The following is a 22,628-nucleotide window of genomic DNA, read 5'->3' as shown; positions in this document are numbered from 1 at the left end:
TACATAACCTTTCCTGGTATACTCAATTCCATCGACGCCAAAATCTACGTGTGGATGGCATAGAAGATTGTGTATCGTGACTGATACGTGTATATCACGTGATCACTGACATGTGATGTATCTCGGGTTCTTTCTTGGATGACTGGAACTTTCATTCTTCCTCCTTATTTTCTGACCATTTTTTATATATTTGTATGTGTTTTTCTTTCTTTGATTTTCGTATTTTGTGTTCAATATACCAATATGTTGAAATTTATCGAAGCGTTTTAATAGAAATCTTAATAAGAACATGGAGATGTAAATGTGTTCAATAGCGCTAGCTTTAAATGTCTCTTGGAGTAAACCCCTCCTCTCTCTCTCTCTCTCTCTCTCTCTGTTTCTCCTCTCTCATTTCTCCCTTTAAGTACAATTATGGTATCCCACCTTCCTAATAAAATAACTAGGCCAAATTGTTCCTGGTCATGATACGCTATATAAAAGAGATATGATAAGATGAAAAGCTGGGGCCGTTTCTCTAAACCATCATAATTCTAACTTCTTGGACATCCCGTTGTAACATGTGGTATAGAATCAATACGATTTTCTATGGGATATCCACGAACTTGAACTTATGATGGTTTCGAGAAACTGGCCCCAGGCAGGCGACTGGACTCACTAACTACACATCTTCCGTAGAAAGGAGTCTGCGTCGGGTTAGCTAGTCTTAACGCGCAGACCCTATTATGATGATTTTTGTTTATAAAAATACATGTACGGATGCAAAAGTAAGAGGTGATTAAGAATGGTGTCAAATTAACAAATAGATCTCTTTAGAAGAGTCTGTTCCAATATTAATTATAAATGTATCAAGACATCCGTGAAGAAAGCCAATTCTTTTATTACACTTACAAGCTAATATCTTCTCAGCCCCCCCCCCCCCCCTCTCATCATTTTCCATGACTTTGTTGTTGTAGAACTCCATCCGTTCCTAATGTTCTGTGTTTGTTTGTTTTGCGATGATCTCACTGAATAATTATGGAAGATGAATAAGTAAGTGAACTATCAAGTTCCCTCTGTTCACTATATAAATACATTATTTTACACGCACATGCGTACACAAACTCTCTCTCTCTCTCTCTCTCCCTCACTATGTCTATCTCTCTTTCTCTAAATGCCCCCACTAGACGCTTGTCTCATACCCATTTTGTCGTTCAAGGTCTATATCTATAAACTACAAGCAAATACATTAGTGAGTACACACACACCATGAGCACGGAGGACGAGATAGGGGTAGGCTACGCTTCGTTGCCCCCTTGTCTTTTAAACGATTCCTAGAACTGGAGTGTCTTAACGGAAGACATAGGGATTATTCAGCTGAATAAACTACATTTTACAGTTGTGCAAAACTAAACAAAGATGAAGATGGGGATAGTCTTCTCACCCATACCTGAACTTGAATAGTACGTTATTTTCCCGTTCATTTAGTCACATTTTCCTTTAAAAACATAGTTTGGAGATGTAACATTTCTGATTTAAGACCGAGTTATAATTATATATAGGTATGGTAGATTGTGATATCATGTTTATAGGTTGACATATTTTGTTGAAAGAAAAACATCATTTCATTTTAATCATGGTTATTCTTCTTTAAAATAGATGGTGGTCATAATAGCAATGCATCACTTCCATGTATCGTACCCTTACTGACACCAACAAAATCATGTACCCCTCCCCCTCCTTCTCTCCATCTCTCTCTCTCTCTCTCTCTCTCTCTGTAGATACATGTACATGAATATTTGTCTACCTATTTTTCTTTCCTTCGCTCTCTCTCTCTCTTTCTCTCTCTCTCTCTCTCTCTCTCTCTCTCTTTCTTTTATATCTCACGTTCCCCTTTCTCATAAAGATTTCGTCATCCATCCTTCCCTAGCTGGTATGACAAACTTCCTTTAGTAATGTCGCCGTATACTGGAAAACGAAGACTAGCTTTTACAACTGTACCCGTTCCTGTTGTTTACTAATGAATATTCATAAGTTGTTTTCCGATTATCCCCGATGTGTAGCTGCTAATAGCCTTCTACTCAGTAATCTCCGGTCAATGACCCATTGTCTGGGAAATGTTATAACACCCCTCCGTTTCTTTACGAGGTACTAAGGGGAGATGAAGTCACCCCTTCGTAATTGTTTTACACCCCTTCCTTTACAGTGCTTTTAACATACACACACACATTTTCCATTCGTGTATGTACGTACATGGCTGTATGTGTGATACAGTCTTCGAATGATAGTGCATTGTTGATTACGCCAACACATTACCCCCCCCCCCCCCACCCCCTTTAGAAAAGATAATCCTAAATACGCCCCCGCTAGACGGGGCTAACATTACGGCGTGGATCAGCTGGACATGGACTTGGGCTTTCATACCTCCGAACACGGTTTACTGTTACATAACATTACTATCCACCGGAGAGCACTGTGATGACCTTTTTGCGTGGGGTCTGTGGTATTCCTGTACGGAGGATTCATCAATAGTTTTCCTGGACTTTCAATATTGTGTACCCGATTTCGCAGAGATTTGATGACCTCATGAGGCGCAGGATTCGAAACCCAAGACGAATGAAGACCTTCACTCTGATGAATAATTAAATCGACGTCACCACCATTTTCATCATAACTGATAATACGACTTGAAGTTCGTTCTGTAAGACTGCTTTCGACCAAGCAACATTAAAGAGACATGACTTCACAGGCATTACCCCTTCCCAACTGAACTTGGATATGATTTAGAGGCGGTCTTGGAGGATCATATACCCGCACAAGAGACCAACCATGAAAGATAATAATGTTCTTGTTGATGGCTTTGGTGGGCCGGATTTCTGCAAAAATGTTAAAGAGACGATAGGTATGTACCTCTAACTGTGAATTCATTTGTTTTGCCTATTGCTGGTAAATTCATGTTGTTCTGCTTCTTCATCTTCTTCTTCTTCTTCTTCTTCTTCTTCTTCTTCTTCTTCTTCTTCTTCTTCTTCTTCTTCTTCTTCTCTCCTTCTTCTTCTCCTTCCTCTTCTTCTCCTTCTTCTTCTTCTTATCTTTTAGTAAACATACGACTTTCGTATTTTTCTTGATATTCTGCATTTCCCTCATTGGTCTATAATTATTGATTGTGTGATAACCGAGAAAGGAAGTAAGACTTCGTCGAATTTACACCTTTTCATAATGCTCTGTTTATTAGAGTTTTTGGGAGTCGCGTACACTTCAGCATTGAGTACCGACAGGATATAAACGAATTACATCAACATTTTTAAATAAAACTTGTGTTACTTTTCTGCAAGGCATTCGCTGTATTAACATGGCTTTGCGATATAACTCTCATGTTGGAAATGGTGAATTATATTTGAGCTGAAAGAGAGAGAGAGAGAGAGAGAGAGAGAGAGAGGGGGGAGATATTAGTGGGAACTTGGGCCTTAAAACCTAAAATTGTGAAACTCTTGCCACATTTCTTTATACATGGTATATCATTTTATATGCCTAGTTTATCTTTAATTCTTTGTTTGGATGTTTGTCTGTTTTACCTGACTGCTAAGTATTAAAGCAACAATTGTATCAACAGCTTTCAGTCTCCTTCGATGGACTTGGTAATGGTGATTAATATCTTACCAAAGGGCACTAGCGCATCGACTTGGTTTCGAACCCGGCACCTCCCAGTTTCGAGATCACTGCTCAACCACTGAGCCATCGCACTTCCCCCTATGTCCTTCACGTATACTCACTCGCCCCCGCCCCCGCCCCCTCCTCCTTTCAATATCTATCACATATGACAAACTACCTCGAAACTCAATATTTTTGAGGGGCCCATTATATCTGCATATGCCTACGCCCTGTACAAAACAAATGATGACTTTTCAAAGTAAATTTCGCTTGAAATGCGTCTGCATTTAAGGCCATGTAAAATAAAATCATGTTTAGCGTCCCCGCCCGCTTCCTTTTTTTTTTTTTCTTCTTTTTTTTTTTTTTTTTTTTAAAGAAAAAAACTCTGAAAAACACTGCTAAAATGAAATATTTCTGATATTTGAATATTAGTGTCGACGGCCATCTTGAAAAATAGCCCGACTGTCAGCGAAAATGTACCGAGCGGCCCTTTAGAGCGGCCATTTTGAAAGAAAAAAAAAGAAGAAAAAAGGGCGTCCTCCTTCCTAGGACGCTAAACATGTTTTTTTTTTATTTGGCCTTTTACCAGAGCTTAACAACTGGTCAAGACTCAAGACGACCTCAGGGTTGCCAGCAGAAATCTATCAAACTAATCTCTATTTATCTTATCTCCTTTTGGCAAGAGGTAGTTGACCATTGAACTTCCATTTCAAGCTAAGTTTAAACCACCAGTCTGTCGAATATCAATTAAAAAGGATTAACCGGTATAGAGTATTGTCTACCGGTGTGTGCAGTACAGATGTTGAAGTCAATTAAAATAAATTAAGAAAAATATGTCAGGAAATTTGAAAGGCGACCTCCAGTTCTCGAACTAGAATTATATGTGTTGTTATAAATTGACGTGCTGAAATACACTACACATTGATGTACATGTATAAGCAGTAAATGCACCGTTTTAACGGGTATACTTACGAACATTGCTTTGAAATGCGTAATTTCCTATCCTCATTTCTTGACCTATCTTAATTTTACTCAGCACTGATCAAAATGTACATATATTTGTATCAAGCTCGTCTGAGATAATGTAATTACTAGTTTTGTTAACGTTAGGAGAACCTTTGTCGTATTATGTTGAATGATAAAGTCATTAGTTCGTCATTACCATAAATTATCATTATTATTAAAAGAAAAAGAGGTTCCCTTTGAAAGATAACGGACTTGTCAGACTTAACCGTGAATCCCAACTATTTTTTTTTCAATGGCCAAGTCTCATTGGTATAGTGCCAATAAGATAGATTTCCGTCGGATTAAGACGAATGTCCCGTTACTTTTCATCTGTTGGGAAAATCTGGCACAACAATCGTCATCATCGTTTGGTATACTATGAGAGAGAGAGAGAGAGAAAGAGGCACAAAGCGAGAGTTTACGATCGAGAGAGAAAGATAGGGAGGGGAGCGAGAGAGTACGATCAAGAGAAAGGAGAGAGAGAGAAGAAAAATATAATGTATAAAATATGTGTGTGTCTTTCAACAAAGAAGTTCTAGACATAAAAAAGAAGGAATTGGTACAACAGTCTAGAGAAGAAAAAAAAACATAACAGATGGGTGATAAATATAATTAAGGACGTTTTGGAAACTTCATCTAAAAACAGAAAACTTCTTTCTCTCAAATAATGATATTGCCTGTATTTATCTTTTTTCGTAATGGGACATGGTGTCTCCGACTTTTATTTATATTTGGTGACACATAGTTTAACCTCCTCTATAAAATCAACGTAATTGGAATAAAGGTGAAACTCATCCTTTTTTTTTCCAAAAGCCAAATGATCGAAACCGATGCTTACACATTTTCAACTAATCCGAAATCCCCCTTTCACCGTTAATTCTACCAAACTTTTACTCAGAAGCCATGCACAACGGTAACATCGAATTCGAGAAGAAAAGAAATCGATCAGGGATTTATCCAGCCCCAATCTTTTATTCCTGGAACACCTTTGCATTTAATGACAAACTTTTGTTTTGCCAATGTCGAGGCAGGACACCCCCATTAATCCGAATAGTCTCTAATAACGCTTTTGTTCGGCTCCTGGCGTTATCGAAACTGCGTTCCAGTTAGTCCGCTATTCATGTTTTAATCCCCATCACCGTATTGAATGAAACTTCGACTTTACCAGCTACTAGAGCGATTTGTTGTAGCTGTTTCCATCATTGTTTACTAGGATCTTGTAATCCGGTATGTTTCTTACAATAGACGCAGTTACATGGTACGGTACATCGTGTACAAACAATCTGCAACCGATTATGCCGAAACGGTCAAGTGCGTTTTGAATAACATTTCTGGGTCCTCTTTTGTTTCGGTGGTCAGTTATGGTCAAAGAATGTGGTCACTTTTCCTCCTAAATGGAAAGGGCTTGAGACTGGTATCGTTATGCGTAATCTACTACTAACTGAATCCGTGTGTAAAGTAGAGAAAGCTATAACATATTGTAATAACCAAATAAGATACCATTTATTTCAAATGGTGTCTTGTTCTTGTTTTTATACTCGTTCTGCTTTTGCCGTAAAACAGGAACAAAATGTTGAGTGCAATGTGCATGTCCATTTTCAGGTTAATTCATAATTATTTTATTTACCAATGATATTTATTTAGAAGAACGGAGGTGATATGATATAAATCATGTTCGCTTGGTGAAAAATGAAGGAAAGAGGATAGGTTTTTATAAATACCTAAATCATGCGAAGTTATTTTGGGAGTAAACTTAGAGTAAAAGTCGCCCTCGTAGGTGCTGAAGATGCAATATTTCTATAATGGTTATTGTTGTTGTTATTGAGAAGGAGGAACATATCAATGCAATATGTTTACTGATATTTAGCAAAATGTATGTTACACTGCAAAATGATAATAATCATGACGGGGATATCTATTTTTGATAGAGGGCAACACCAACTTTTTAAGGTCACATAAACAAATATAAGATTAATGCATGTTTGCCTAATCTGCAGCTATATTCGAATGGCATCTTGTACATGTAATTTTAATTCCCTCATGACCGTTTTCGTCTGATGAATAGTTTTTGTTTCATTTGTGGAAAACGAATACCCCCATTTAAATCCTGGGAGGCTACAAATGCATGTACCACCTCGGACCTACAATGTACCCAGTACAATGCGCTGAACAAAAAAGGTGTCTCCTATTGTTAATTAATGAAATCCTAGATAATTAACACCCCAGTTACGAGGGGGGGGGGGGGTATCCAATCTGAGTTTCTTGGAACACGTCCTTTATTTCAAAGGATTACGCCCTCGTTATTATTCTCTTCAAAAGCCTCTCTTTTCTGTTATATTCTCCTCGATATAAGTACATGTAAAGGATCATGAACATACCAGAGGGGTAACAAAACCCCTAGTGGGATATATTGATCGAGAAGTAAATGACAAATGTTGACTTTAAGGGAAGGGTGAGTTAAGGAAGAGGTGAAAATAATCTGTGATTAAAAAAAAATCTTTGTTGTGTCGGTTTGGAAGGATATCCTAGAAGAAAAAAGAATGTCTCGCTAAGAAAATCGGTCTTCAAATGCCCTTATATTTTAAAATACGACGAGATATAGCAGAACTTCAGAGACAAACTGTCATGTCAAATGTTTGTGCGTCCCACACATAACAAATTTATGTGTACATGACAATTTTTGTTTATGTTTTATGATTCCAAATTCCAAAGCCCCATAGTATACATAAAGACTAATAATATGCTTCACAGACAATCCTTCCCAATGGATTTCAGGCAGTTTCTTTTTCACAGGGATAACTTAACTTTGTGTTTAATTGGAACATTAACATGAACAATAGTCGTAGCTGAGAACGGTTTAGATATCCACCATTGTGTAAATGGTCCATTCGTGCGTGCAATTTCTTCCCATAGGGGTTTCCAGCTTGATAAGATAGCAGAATAAAAAACGCCACTTTTTTCTTTATTTTGCTTCAATATTAATCTCACCCCCTTCACAGTCTCTCTCTTTCTGTTCTCTCTCTGCCTCTCTGTGTGACTGTCTGTCTGTCTCTTCTCCTCTCTCTCTCTCTGTCTGTCTCTCTCTCTTTCTCTCTCTCTCTCTCTCTCTCTCTCTCTCTCTCTTCTCTCTCTATTGAGATGAGAATTGCTCTCCTACCGCGGCCCGGTCAGTCCCTCTCTTTTTGACCACTCATAATCGGGAGCTGGTCCAACAGAAAGAGACTAATTAGGGAGCTCCCAAACACAAGGGTCACAGTTCATGTACGTACAGTATTGCAGTTCTATAACCGCAACCTTGCTAATTAGTGATTCCGAGCAATTAAAGACCGACTTCCATTTGAAGATTCAGACTCCCAAATACATGTATATTCTGGGTTTTTATAGCGCCTTATAGTAAACGATCGGCGACGTGTCAGCCTTTCTTAGAGTACCGATTTTTAACGTCATACTGGCCCTGTTGCCTAAGTAGCTGGTTCCAACCAATGTTGTACTTAACAGAGGTGTTGTCATCACACCTTCCCCAAACTCTGAATTTCCCCTGTTCGATCCAGCCCGTTGCTTGTATGATTTCTCGGTTAACCTCATGCGCAATATTTGATGGTTATTACCAGTAACCTGGACGACGACCGATTGTGACGTTAACACTTCGGTTCTTTATTCTATGATTAATCAAATAGAAATACCAAAAAAAATAAAAATGTCTTAAACATCGTGGGAGAGAAATACATTATACATGAGTCCTACATGCGTGCTCAATCGATTAAAAAATGATAACCGCAAACTGCGTTTTTATAGCAACATCGTCAATATTTGACTTATACAATCAGGTCGGAACATCGATGGGTGAAATTATGAACAATGTCATCATATTTTCTGATAGAAATCGCTTAACAATAAATTTATTGTTTAAGCAACAGTACATATTACACATGGTCCGTACACGATCCATTACAAGATCGCACAACGTCACGAAATGTTAAGGATGATACATGTCTTCAAATCGGTTCGTACTTTGTTAACCGAATATGTTCCTTTAGTTTTACACGTTTAAGATCAAGTTAAAGTCGATCCTGTGGTAAGGTTGTTGTTAATAGTTTTAATAGAAGTACACAAATGAAAGTCAGTGAAAATTTGAGCAATTTTTTAAAATTTGAATCGGATATTACTCAAACTGTCACTAATTTGTTTCTCTCATAATGTCCTCTTTTATTGAAACACACTAATGTGAGAGTGGACTTCTCCTTTAATTCGGCCTGTTTTTGCACATGCAAAAGAACACTCATTGTGGTGGTACTAAACTGAAATGTAGCCATTGGTGGGGTGTAAAGGTACATGTATTGTATGGTAACAAGGACAATATACCCCCCCCCCCCATATTACTTACCTGATATGCCCCCTCCTAACTGGCACTGCCTCTGAGGAGAAATTATACCATAAATCTCAATATTGGGCCAGTGTAATGGCTTGGTAATTCAAATATCCATTTAAAGACGTTAGCCTGTCAATAAAGATGTATTGCGTCTTTAATCCAATGCAACTGGGATGAATACTAAGTTCATGAATTATACATGTAGGTCGGTAATTCGTAGGTCAACTGGCATGAATCAGAGCCAACCATGTATCATTTATGTAAACAAAACGATTAAAAATAGGCATCCTTTGAATAGATGTGCACACGAGTATGTAATATGTATTGAATCAGGTGTGGGTTACTAATCACGCGAACATTGATTACACTTGCGTCAACATTCGTTGGGGAGCACTTAGATTGATATCCAAAAATAACCTTTTTAATACGTACCCATCCATAACTGTATCTTTACAGCCGGTGTGGCGTTCAACGTTTATTGCGCCCTCATGCGATGATTATTAGAACTATGGTGCCGAACAAAACGTCGTGCAGGGAGGGTGACGAGAACAATGGGTTGATGAAAATGATATTCAATAAGAAAAAACTGTCCCGCTGTCTGTTTCTCGCTTCCAGAAATTGCATCTATCTATCAGTTTATGTAACGCCTATCGGATATCTTTATATCAATCTCCGTATCGTTTCATGTACCTGAATATGTATATGCTCTCAATTATTACATTTTGTTGTAAAGACAAATGATAACACGGCCTTGTAACAGGAATATCGACTTGCAGCGCAGAGAGAGAGAGAGAGGAAGAGAAAGATGGGTGGATGTACTTGTACTATATACAGAGGAGAGAAGAGAAAAAGAGAAATGGAGGGAGAGGGAAAGAGAGAGAAAGAGAGGGGGTGAAAGAAAGAGAAGAAGGGAGAGAGTGAGAGATAGAGAGAAAGATATAGAGAGAGAGAGACAGAGGGAGGGAAGGAGAAGGGGAAAACGAAATAATTTGTAAGGGCGGATCTAGCTTTTTGTCAAGGGGGGTGTTTGACCCAGTGGCGGATCCAGGATTTTCCAAAAAATCGCGCCGTTTTTACTGTTTTACTCTTTTTTTTTTCTTCTCACTTGGCCGTCCAAGGGGGGGGGGGGGGGAGGGGGTTAAACCGCCGAAACACCCCCCCCCCCAGATCCGCCCCTGATATGAATGCACTTTGATGGAAGGGAGATGTTGAGGGGGAAAGCTGGGTCAAGTAGCATTATCGGAAGAGAAAAATATCTCGGTATGACGAAAGTATAACTGGTCGGCGGATAAGCCCCACGCATTGTGCAACCCAATCACCCCCCCCCCCCCGCCCTCTCCCCCACCCCTTCTCTCTCTCTCCCTCTCTCTCTCTCTCTCTCTCTCTCTCCATACTACCGTGCAATTCAATTTCATTTCTATGTGATATGGCTGTCGGCCATTTCTTAGGCTTTTATAACGGTGACTCCATAACAGGTAATTAATCAGGATCAAAATTGTTACAAGTAAGTGTCATACAACATATTCTATTCAGAAGCGGACGCACAAAATCTGCTTCAACATGATGAAGTTTAAATGAGACTCGGCGGGGTGTCGTGTTTGGTATTGTGCCACTACGCTGTAAAGGTAACAAACAGTTTTATATCAGTTGGTATCAAATATGGAGATATTATAATTTAGTCAGACATAGCAACCCCCCCCCCCCCCCCCCCGTCCACCCTCCCATTGGGGCATGACTGTAATCAATGCTGTCACATGCGTTCATATTTGCGTTGGTGGATGGAATCGATTTCTGATTGCAATCTGTCATATATTCCCAATGGATTCTGATTATCTTTCTATGAAAGATTCAATTGATTTGTTCATATCTTTGAAATTCAAGATAATCTGTGGAGATAGGGAAAGAGACACCATGTTAAATATTGATTATAAATGGAAGTAACATTAACCTTGAAAAGGCATTCAGGACCTTTTTGATTAAAAAAAAAATCCAACTCATTAAACTCCATGCACAAATCAAAATTATTTAAAAAATATGAAATAATAAGCAACATGACTTCATCGGTAAGAGAAAATCTAATTGTATAGCAAATAAAAAGCACACGGGCAAGAAAAGTTTTGTTTTGTTTGAATAAATATGCCCTTGTAGACTCTCTCTCTCTCTCTTTCTCTCTCTCTCTCTCTCTCTCTCTCTCTCTCTCTCTCTCTCTCTCTCTATTTCTCTTTCTCCCTCCATCCCTCGCGCCAATTACACGAAATAATGGAAAAGAAAATTAGACGCTTAGATTGTTGTTTATTACTGGTTAGCTACCAGTGGCTATAATAACGCAGAAGAAATATTCGACCATCCCTTTAATATACCCCAAGAAGAGATAAACTTGACACCAACAATTACAATAAAGTTAAACGCCATTTTTCTTTCTGCCCAATTCATCCATCACAAATGTCATTCTTTTATTTTCTGACTTTACCCAGGAGGTCATTCTAGTCCAAGGTTTTTCAGCTTTGAAAAAATAAAAAATAAATAAATAAAAGCCTTTGATAGAACCGGCCTTTTTTGTCAGGTTCATTACCTTTGCTTGTGCAAATATCGTTCAGCGACATCAATTAAATCCAAATTGAGGTCATCTTTTTCAAAATACATATTCGTCGAGTATCTGTGAAGGATGAAGATGAAGTTAGGCCTATTTTCTTTTCTTTCTCGAAAAATAGAAGAAAAGGCAAGTTATGAGTCTTCTCTGATAATAAAGAAATGTAAAAAGGATCGCTTCCTCAATGCCAGTTATGAATTTGATATTACGTAAAGTTTGTTTATGAGATCGAATTTCAAAAAATTATTCTAGTTTCAATCATTTTTCGGCTTTATTTCATATTTTGATATGATTTGGAATTGATTTACATGTATTGTCTTCTGCATTCCATATAAATATAAACGATTTTCGGTAGCGTAACGAATATAAAATACTTAAAGTTTGTTTCTGAACTTAAATCATAAATAAGCAACTATACATAACAATTACTATATGACAAAACAGAAAAGATAAGTTGTCAAACAAGTTTTGGTAGCATAACGAACATTAAATACTAAAAGGTAGTTTCTGACCTTGAATTATAAATTTGGAAATATACATACAGTAATTGTTATAGAAAAAAGGAAAAGATAAACTGTCAAAGTATCATATTTCATCAAACTTTAGAAAATTATTTGTGAAAGAAGGACTTGATTCTGTTCTTTTTGTTCTCTTCATTCAAGTTTACAATAGGCTTTAATTATATGACAGTCCTTTCTGATTCGTTAGTGTAGTTTGTCGGGCATCGCACATTTTAGTGGAGGTGCCGTGGTTCATTGACTTAATCTAAGAGTTGAGGGTTCGAATCCTAGCCCGGCACTAACCTCCCTTGCAAAGACATTAATCCACAATTGCCACCCCCCATCTACATGTAGGTGTAAATGGGTGCTTGACTTTGTATGTGTACTAATAATTTTATGGTCCTCGGGACGAACAGGCTTACCTTGTAAAAACAAATATTTTCGTCTTACACGTTTACCATTTATCCGAAATCGGAAGGGCTGGTTTTTTCCTCCTTTTCAGGATATTAATCACAGAAATTCCTTCTTTTATTTAGAGCGGAAATGTACATCTGTTCACGATCATTTGTCATTTTCTTCCTAACAGTTACTTAAAAAATGATTTGTCGTTTCAATTTCCTGTCTCTCACATTAATACATCCTGCTATTCATTCTATTAAAATAATATTCCGAATTGTTCCAAGTGCACTTTTTTGGTTGACTTTCTCTCCATTTATAAATCAATGTGGTTTCTCATTTTTGTCTAAACCAAAATTCATTAATTAAAACACCCTGAGGAGTTGCGCGTTGTTGAACGAGACGATATTAGTACTTTGCTACTCTGCCCCTTCAAAATAGTATCACAACAAACTCGGCGGATAATTCTCGACCTCCCCGCAACTCTTTCCCCCCCCCCCCCCTCTCTCTCTCTCTCTCTCTCTCGCAAAAATATCCTATAGAGAGTTGATGTACATGTACAATGCAACGTGGGGGACGTTTATCATACAATGATACTTGTAAATCATAATAATTATTCCCATTCAATCCATATTTCAATATAACAGTCCGCGTTTGGTTAGGGCGAAGGGAGTCAATGACTAGCTAACCGCGCTCGGGTAAGTCGCGGGCATATCACGAGACAATTTCACAAGCCAGGGGTTCACCTCTATTGTTCATTGTAGTTCATTCACAGGGTTATGATCTATATTTCTCAATACTTCGCCCTCGTTTCATGATTTGAACTAAGAATCCGAGCGGGAAATTCAGGCAGGAATTTGTTACAATTTCTAGATTTAACCACACATTTAACCACACAATATATAAACATTTTTGTGTTTCTCTAAAAAAATGAAAATATTATTGATTTATGAATCATGTTATTTTTTTTATCTAGGGAATCACAATAAAGTTAAAGCTTTCGCGCACTGATCAAATTGTTTACATTATCTACGTAATCATAAGCAAAAGCCCGCCGAACACTATGCGATACCACTAAGATCCCTCAACGATCCAATTTTAAAAGAACTTGCAGTGAAACGAACATTCAATCTTAATGACCTAGGATATTAATAGTCATAACATGAAGATATTGTAAATTTCGAAGGATTGCATGCTTTCTTGGAAGAGGGAAAACTAAATGGTGTCCCAGAACTCTAAACTCGACATTCAAACTCTTACTTAATCAAGAGAAGAAAAGAAGAAAAATTGGCCCCTCTGCATGGATCAAGGCTGACTTTGCGGGAGAGCGCCCCACTTTATAACACCCCTTGGGGGTAAAGCCCCCGTTAGTTTCACCCCTCTTCCACGCATGACTCAACAACCAAGGCTCCGAGGGGGGATGTCAATGCACCCCTCGGTACAAAAGACCCGTACCAAGGGGGTGGTATATGGGTACCTCCCAAGTACCCGAGCGAGTAATAACTTCTTGGTCACACGTATCTCCTCGGTGCGTTCACATTCGGAATTTTAACATTATTAAATTTGAATATTTCCCCAAGTGAGGGGTATATGTACCCCTTCGGATTGCAATTTCTATCAATCAGCGCATTACATGTTCAATTTGTCTTACCTTAATACAATATACTATCAGTATGATTCAAAATCGCTTTATTTTTTAGGTCAACATTAAGATTTAGTAGTGGTGTCGTCGTATGTTGAATACATGTACGTCGCCGGAATTCGAGTCCCGCTGCGGCACTAATGTCCTTTTGCCACACTCCACCCAGGTGTAGTAAATGGGTGCCTGGTAGCCTAGAGCTCTACATTGAATGCTTGAGCGGTTTATGATGACATGGTAGCTCAGCTAAAGTCGAAGTAATAATAATGAGATTGCAGGGCCTTCAGGAAGGACAGCAGTATTAGTAATGATGAGAATACCCCTGGTAATTAAACTAGACATTTTTTTTGGGATAGACGCACCGGCACTGTTTCGGACTTGTAGCCGATTGTTACAAAAGAAAATTCATCAATAAACAGCTTACCAATAAATAATGGGGTGCAAAATTCTTCTATATTGCACAAAGTGACACATTTTCTAGTCGCAAGCTAAACCTTAAACAAAATTCGAATAATTTCGTATTACCACTCGCCTTTTGAAACATTAAAACGCCACATACACATTGAAAATCAAGTATCACACACAATCATGTGCGAGTTAAGCCGTTTGGTTAAAAAGTTTGCTCACTATGAAAGATTAAAATACATACGTGAACGGGTTTTAACGACATGTCATTTGCATTACGATGAAGCGTGCCCGAATTATTTGATTTAGACATTCACTCAAGTATGAATGGTTCTTTGTTGGAGGTGCTCCGACCGCACTCGAAAATCAATTGTTCAATCAGAAAGAGAGAGAGAGAGAAAAAAAAGCAAAAATTGGTTTTATTGATCTCGTTACCTTTTATCAAAGTTCTGGACTTGACTTTTTGATTTTGTAAGAGTTGATGGTTGAATCATTTACGTTGATGACACTCTCAGTGGTGGTCCGTCATAATTACAGCTCCTCCTCCTTAACATCAGACGAAGACCGTTTGGAGCGTAGCATTTGTACTCTGCATCTTCGGACAACATTAGAACTTTATTGTTTTTATACTGACTTCGTGTGTGCTTCAGACGTCTTTAAAGATGAAAGCATCGTACTTTGCCAGAACATCTTGAAGAAACAGGAATAATTCTGCTTAGTTTTCTCTTACTCTTCTTTGATGAAGAGATGCTTTAGGAAATGTTGAAAGACATCTGTGTTATGCAAACTTAATATTATAAGACGCTTTTAGTTTTAGGCTCCGTGAGTCCGGGAAATTTCAGCTTCTAAATATCTTCATCCGTCGTGTCTTGTGAAAGTTGTCACTAGAAGCTGGGAATCGAGCTTAAACATTTAAACATTTCCATGTTAGCTCTGAGGCCTAAACGATTTGTCTCGCCATTCGACGTCGTCAGACTTTAAACGTGACTGTGACGTCATCATGACGTGTTACATGTTGCCTCAGTTTTGCAATCCATTCTATCCTCCATTCTCATCAAGGCGACTAGGTAAGTTCGACATTATTCTCCGTTAATACACAGGCGAAAATGTCCTGCACTAGTCAGCTTCTTAACTTAAACCCTGAACGAAACACTATATACTGAACCATTACCCTAACCCTACAAACAACGACAGACCTGACGTAAAACCCAATTTTAACTAAACCCAACCTTAAACTTTGACGAAATAATTCCCTAAGTATTTGTCACCGGAGCCAATGTTCGAGTACCTGACAAACAAGAAATGCCCACTGGTCAATAATTGACAATTGCCTACGAAATCCTGTCTTAAACATATATCAAAGAGTTATCAACCTAACCCTAACCAGAATCTGACGTAAAACCCGGTTGCGACCTAACCCTAAATGTTTGACGTAATAAAGCGCAGCGCAAATTGGCGCAGGAACATGCGTAGAAATAAGATCAAGTTTCCAAAACGTTCACAAGATACGAGGGAGGGAGGGAGTCAGACAGATATATATATATAGAGAGAGAGAGAGAGAGAGAGAGAGAGAGAAAGAGAGAGAGAGAGAGAGAGAGAGAGAGGGGGGGGGGTAAGGGGAAGAAAAGGAGTAAAAACACACGATGATACAAGATACATTGTGGTATTATATACTTTGTAGTGAAAGTAATATAAATATGTAATAACTCCTGATAATTCAAGTACGAAATCGAAAGAGTTTTTTTACTCTCTACCTTATCGAGCAAATGTTCCTTTACCAAAATGTCCTTAGTAACAATAACTTATTCGAAATTTAAAAAATGAATAAAACCAAAAAAAGGGAAAATGAATAAAGATAAAGGGAGTAAGAGCATTCCTCATATATCCAAATCACATTAATGCCTGAAGACTTCGCGTTCAATCACTGCCAACAAATTCAATGAAACTGTATTTTCTTCACAAAAGCAGTTGGTTCATGCACTTATCTGATATTTGGCAAATTGTTTTTAACCATGATTTGTCATTTTCATTTAGAATAACATTGTAATTTGACATAAAAAAGTAACTGACTTCGTACGAATGGCATTGACACGGTTATCCATTCATTAATTTTCGTTGTGTTGCATATTCATGCCAAGTCGGTTCTCAATCATAATAAGTGCATTTTAACAGAAGCAATTTTATGCCTAATAACCTCTCATTCATCACGGCCTAGCCACCAGCATTCAATGATAATCCAAGTCTGAATCAATCAGGTATTCATATCTTGTGTTAGATAAATTATCTAGTTGAGAACAAAATAGTGTTTTGTGTACCGTTTCCATGGCTATGTCGGTGCCGATTGGAATCGGCATTGATCTATAGCGGTTACGAGGACACAGTCTTATTTTGAGCGTTAAACTACTCTGGCAAATAAATGTATATACTTGGACAAAAACCCGGATCTTTGGGCAGAAGGGAAAGGGCAGGGGGGGGGGAATTAATGAAAGATATAATTGGGACCCATTCTAAGAAATTGTGCGAGTCCCAAAGAGAGAGAAAGAGAAGGGGAAAAAACTAATTTTCAAATGACAAGAACATGAAGAGAAATAGATCAGAGAGATTGTGGATTGTCTCTTTGGTGGTGTACGGGGAAAGCGAGGAACGGAAAAGAGTAAGGAAGGAGAGGACAGGGGAGAAAGACGACGAGAGGTGAATATTGAAGAACGAATGAGAGAGAGAGAGAGAGAGAGAGAGAGAGATAATGTGGAAAGGAGGTGACTGTGATTGAGTGACACTATTTTTCTTCACTCTACATTATTATGGCTAACATTATAATTCAAGTTCAATTAATGTAGTGACACCAGAAAACCAATGTACCATAGCACAGATCTGTAACCTTCTGATCCGTGTCGCATGATTTCTTCATATTATTGCTAGTTGGGCTTCCCAAAATTCTTTAACAAATATTGTCTTTTTTCAGTGGAACCTCTTTTGTGGATTAATTAACGATCATTTGATTTTTTTTACCACAATTGTCTAGCAATTCGGACTCTATCTTTATATTGCCCAGTGACCATTATGATAAAGACAAATGTCCATTTTCTAATTCTTACTTTTTTTGTTTCATTGTAGGAAGCAACCATGGAACGAATGGACTTCACTTCCAGACCCATACCACCTTCTCCTCCTCGGAGGATCTTACCCTACGACCCCTGACCTTTGGCCCACCACCACCAACAGCCCTCCCCATCCACCCCACCAATACCATCGTCGACGCAACGACGCAAGGGACACCACAAGGCTATGGGTTGTCCTCAAAGGATGCGCCATTAAATGGGATGAGGGAGGAAGCACCCGGGAAGGGACAGTCCTCTTCGGTTCCGACCCTCTCCAATGGCTTCATACGTGATGTCTCCAATGCCTGGTTGCACACTCTCGCCGACCTCTGCGACTGGAAATCAAAGCAAGACAAGTCACCACCAAACGTAACACACTTGAATGGCGCCCTCACACCCACAATGGCTCCAGAATGTGACAAACCGTTAAACGAGCTAGGGAATTGCTTTTTGAGGAAGGAAACGAATGGGTTCTCTGCAAATGGCAGCACGCCTCGAAGCGATTACATGATTTCGACCATCCTAGCTGGAAGCTCGGGTTCGGTTAGTAATCATGATGCTATGGTCACGAACGGAGGTGACATCAACCAATCCAGCAGGAACTCAAAGATCAATAGCAACGAAACTATTTCCGACTCTACCAGTGATTCGAAAACTGCTTTTAAAAATTGCCCTGAGATTCCTAGCCTGGAACATCTTCGCATTATGAGGAACAGTCCTGAGAGTAGTATCAAACATGGAGGAAATAGCGAAGTATCAGCTAATCAAACCGTTGATGCGTCACTTTCGAGCATTCCAACTAAGAATTTGCCACCACGGAAACGCCACATGCGTTCACTAGTGTCGCCTCCTACCGTTCTGAAAAGTCCGTCCAAGTCAAGCACTGAGCGCATTTCGACTCATTCGTCTCCATCCAATGAACAGTATCAACCTGATACTTTCATTCACTCAACTGCCTCATCAAGTGAGCCTTCACAAATAGAATTACTGTCTAAAGACTCGCCTTTAAATGGAACCAACAGTCTCACGAACGTTGATCTAAAGAAACGAAAGGACATGTTTGATCCTTTAGATGTTGTTCAACTGTCGAAGCGACATGCCGTGGACAGAATGATCGCATCCGCAAGAGACTCGCCGTCCTCTTTAGAGTCTATCCCAAGCTCAAACAGTGATAACAGTAATAGGGGTTCCCCATTTGCGATTGAAGGATCACTTCCAGATAGTGGAAACAGTAGCGGGAATAGTAGTCGTAGCGGTGAACCTTCGCCTTGCCAACCTATTATGAATCCGTCCATCCTTCAGTCACGTCTTCAGCCAACTCTACAGCAACAACTCCCGATGCCAAGCAATTTAACGATGCCAACTCCAAGTTCACTTTTTCAGAGACCTGGAGACCTTCAGGCACATTTAACCTTCCAACAAACAACTCGGTATAGCATCAGTCAGGAAATGTTAACCCAATACAACGGTCAGATTCCACAGATGCCACCACTGCAGCAGGTTCCTCGGTTCTTCTCACCTCAAGATCCGTTGCCTCATCCGCAGCTTAGCCAGATAGTTCCCAACGGGACTCCTGCGACATTAAACACAAGCAATTCAAATTTTCCACATTCTAAGACATTTGACATCAGAGGACCGATTATCCCGACCACGCAGACTCCTCCCATCGGCGGAACTACCCTCCGTCCGATCCCTCTGCATTATCAAAACGGCTATACCCAAGGAGGCTCACCACATTTAGAACAAAGTCTACCTAGACATGCAATGCCTCATTCTACATTCCAAGATCAGCAACCTCATTGCATCAGACCAATCCCGCCTCAAACTCTTGCCCAGAATGTGTTTCCTCAGCTAACTAACCCACCTGTCAGTAACATGTGGGTTCCTCCAACCTCGTCAACTCAACACCAGGGTCTTGTCAACGGATTTGCTGGAGCCACTCAGAATTCTCCAATGCCCCAGCAACAACTGCTTCGGAATCTTGCCGATCCGGTGACCAAAGTCACAGTCCAACCGCCTCCCACCACCACAGCGGTCGAGTATGCCCCACTCAAGCGGGCGCCGGGGAGATCTCGCTTGAACAACCATGTGTCCAGCGGACTATCTATGGGGGATTCGACGTTCCTCTGTGAGGTCTGCAACAAGGTGTTTCCCCTGCAGAGGCTTCTGAACCGCCACATGAAGTGCCACAGCGCCACCAAACGGTACAACTGTGCTTTCTGCGGGAAAGGATTCAACGATACCTTTGACTTGAAGAGACATGTTAGAACACATACTGGTGAGAAATTGTTCTTTTATAAAAACTTGTTGTTACCTTTTAATGCACCAATACACTATATTGGACTAAGCTCATAATTTCCACTTGCGAATCAGTTATTAATACGGTCCGTTAAAATGCAGTACGGTAATTCTGGAGGAAAACCAATCATGTTGTCTTTCTGAAACAGGACCAAATCCCCCCCCCCCCTCGATTCTGAAATACCTTTAAAGGGATTTACTCCTATCAGTTCGTTAAACTGTTCTTCTTCTTATCGATAATCTCTCTCCTTCAATACTGAAGATTCTTGCACACATGAGGTGTGCAGGTGTACCACTACACTGGGGGTTTACCTCTACTCTGATACGAATAGTGCAGTACTGTTGATAAGTTGCTTCTCGAACTCAAAAAACGTGATTGAATTCACCAATGGTACAAATAACCCGTTATGATTCAAATGAAGATAATGTCTGAAACATCCCAAATGAGTTCACCCGAGACTATAAGAAAGATTGTATTGCGACACATTCTTTCCCACTTCGAACGGAATAATCAGAACGCATCATGTTTAATCAGTGAGTATTATAACTTTATTTTTTTCCTTTACATGTCTTTCTATTGACAGGTGTGCGCCCTTACAAGTGTGAGAAATGTGGGAAGGCCTTCACGCAGCGGTGCTCGCTCGAGTCCCATCTCTCTAAAGTCCATGGGGAACAGCATCGATACTGCTACAAGCAGCGCCGTTCCAAGATATTTGTCTGTGAGGAATGCGGCATCACGACCGAAACCGCCGATTTTCACTACGACCACATCAAGGAGATACACCCTGACAGCACCGAGCTGCGCAAGTACCAGGACAAGCTCCAGTTCCAGAAGCTGGTGATGCAGCAGGAAGGCGCTGCGGATGAAACCGCCGCGGACGGCAGGGGTGGCTTGATGAGAAGCCGTCCGGATCTGAGCCCAACATCGGAGCTGATGCTGTATAGAGAGCATGACGAAGCGGCGCTACCGCTGCAGAACCGCGCCGAGCAGCAGCGGCGGATGAGCGAGCTGCGGTCATCGGGGGACGTGTCGCCGGTAAGCAGCGGTAGTAGCGGTAGCGGCGAAGATAGAATGATAACTGAATATCAACATGATTTCAAGACTGAAAGAGCAGAGGAAATCAATCGCAGTGGTCACCATAATACTTCATAACTGTACTCTTCTTAACCATTTATACTTCTGAAGCAATATCAACAGGAGGCCGTGTAAGTAAATGCCGAAGATAACCCAGGAAATGGAATGACTTCGAAAACTTTGCAAGGAGGAGGAGTTACCGAAAATAGCCATAAGCTTGACCTTTACAAATCCAATATTCTCATCTTTGTTATCGTCTTGTATGTTTATGATCATCATATGCAATAGATATCTCAATTTTGTGAATTTATACATTATATTTATATATTCGGTTGCAAAGTCGGACAATTAGAGATAAAGCAAAAGTTGAGTACCCTTCACGAATTCAATATAGAAGCAAATTTGTTGGTGTGGGGGAAAGAAAACACAAATATTTGTTATGATAAGTCTTCCAGTTACTCTCTCATCCATTATATTTTGTATAGATAATTAGGATTTAGTGAACTGCACATCTTGCTCCGGCAATTGACAATGTACAGAACTGTTTAGATTGACATAGAGACATACGAGTTCAAATGACTGAGGTGCCTTTCATGAATTAATCTCAACGAGCCTTGAAAATTGCCAGTGTTTATCCACAACTTACTGAAATATGAACAGATTTATAAAGCATTGTCTGTTGAAAGTCTGCCCTGTACAATATAACCATATCAGCTGTATTTGAAATAGGGGGCGAAGGATAGAAACCAGTTTTTACCGAATTGGCGAATGAAATGATGAATATATATTAAAGGTAAATCTAGAATTCGGGAAGCAAGAATATGAATTTCATTTCCATAGGTCAACATTTTGAAAGGAGGGGTGGTGATCTGTAAAGGCATGCCGTGCCATGAAATGAACTTGAAGTCTCAATGACGAATGATGAATGAGATGAAAGAAAGAAAAAGCCGGGATCATTATTTTGGGCAACATAACATTATGGCAATATCTGGGGTTGGGGGAGGGGGGGGGGGTCTTCAAAATCATCGGTGGCTAGGGTTATAGCAACTTTAATTAATTGTTAAGGGATTGGCCTAAAGCCGTGTATTGACGTGAAATCCCTATTTCTAGAACTCCATTCGTTGATGCCATACAAATCAAATCATTCGTCAAAGAGGAAAAGAAAATCCAGCATAAACCACATCTGTAACAAGATGCATGCGCTCAATTCATTCATCGCTGTTTATTGAGACTTGTAATAAATTCCTAAAGCAATAGTGCACTGAAATATAATGTCATCGTCTGAAATAACTAAGTGTGCAGCGGTCGTTCACTGTTCAATAAATATATTCCGATTCTATATCTGTAGTAATACTAGGGACTTTTAGATTTGTGTGGACTGATACGTGTGATGTCCATTCAAGTCAGTGTATTAAACGGACGTCGACCGTAGCAATCCACATTGTCTTCGTGAAAATCTAAAAGTCCCTACTATATAACGGGGAACAACGTGGAGAATTGAAAATGCGAGATAAACAATCATGTGACTATAATTGCATATAGTATCAATATTTTTAAGTTTATACTATCAATTCATGAATGGATGTAGTTCTTTAGCTGGTGCATTTCTAGATTATAAACCGTTTAGCA

The 22,628-nt window shown here is 39.4% G+C and overlaps 1 protein-coding gene across 2 annotated transcripts in view; it reads left to right on the top strand.

Annotated features, from left to right (window-relative positions):
- The window catches only part of LOC583158 (transcriptional regulator prz1), a 29,133-nt gene extending 7,396 nt beyond the window's left edge, over positions 1–21,737 (top strand). Inside the window, exons 1-3 of one of the 2 annotated variants that reach the window (XM_783083.5) lie at positions 2,331–2,878; positions 17,643–19,904; positions 20,509–21,737. In XM_783083.5, coding sequence (XP_788176.2) covers positions 2,806–2,878; positions 17,643–19,904; positions 20,509–21,077 — 2,904 coding nt within the window. In that variant the 5' untranslated portion in view covers positions 2,331–2,805 and the 3' untranslated portion in view covers positions 21,078–21,737. Of the gene's footprint in view, positions 1–2,330; positions 2,879–17,642; positions 19,905–20,508 lie in introns of those variants that run through there. The other variant, XM_003730339.3, reaches the window with a different exon arrangement.
- The last annotated feature ends 891 nt before the right edge of the window (positions 21,738–22,628 follow it).

This window comes from Strongylocentrotus purpuratus, unplaced genomic scaffold, assembly GCF_000002235.5.
Source record: "Strongylocentrotus purpuratus isolate Spur 01 unplaced genomic scaffold, Spur_5.0 spur5_scaffold_1, whole genome shotgun sequence".
NCBI lineage: Eukaryota > Metazoa > Echinodermata > Echinoidea > Camarodonta > Strongylocentrotidae > Strongylocentrotus > Strongylocentrotus purpuratus.
Note: the sequence above shows the minus strand (reverse complement) of the source record. Positions and strands in the feature narration are given on the sequence as shown.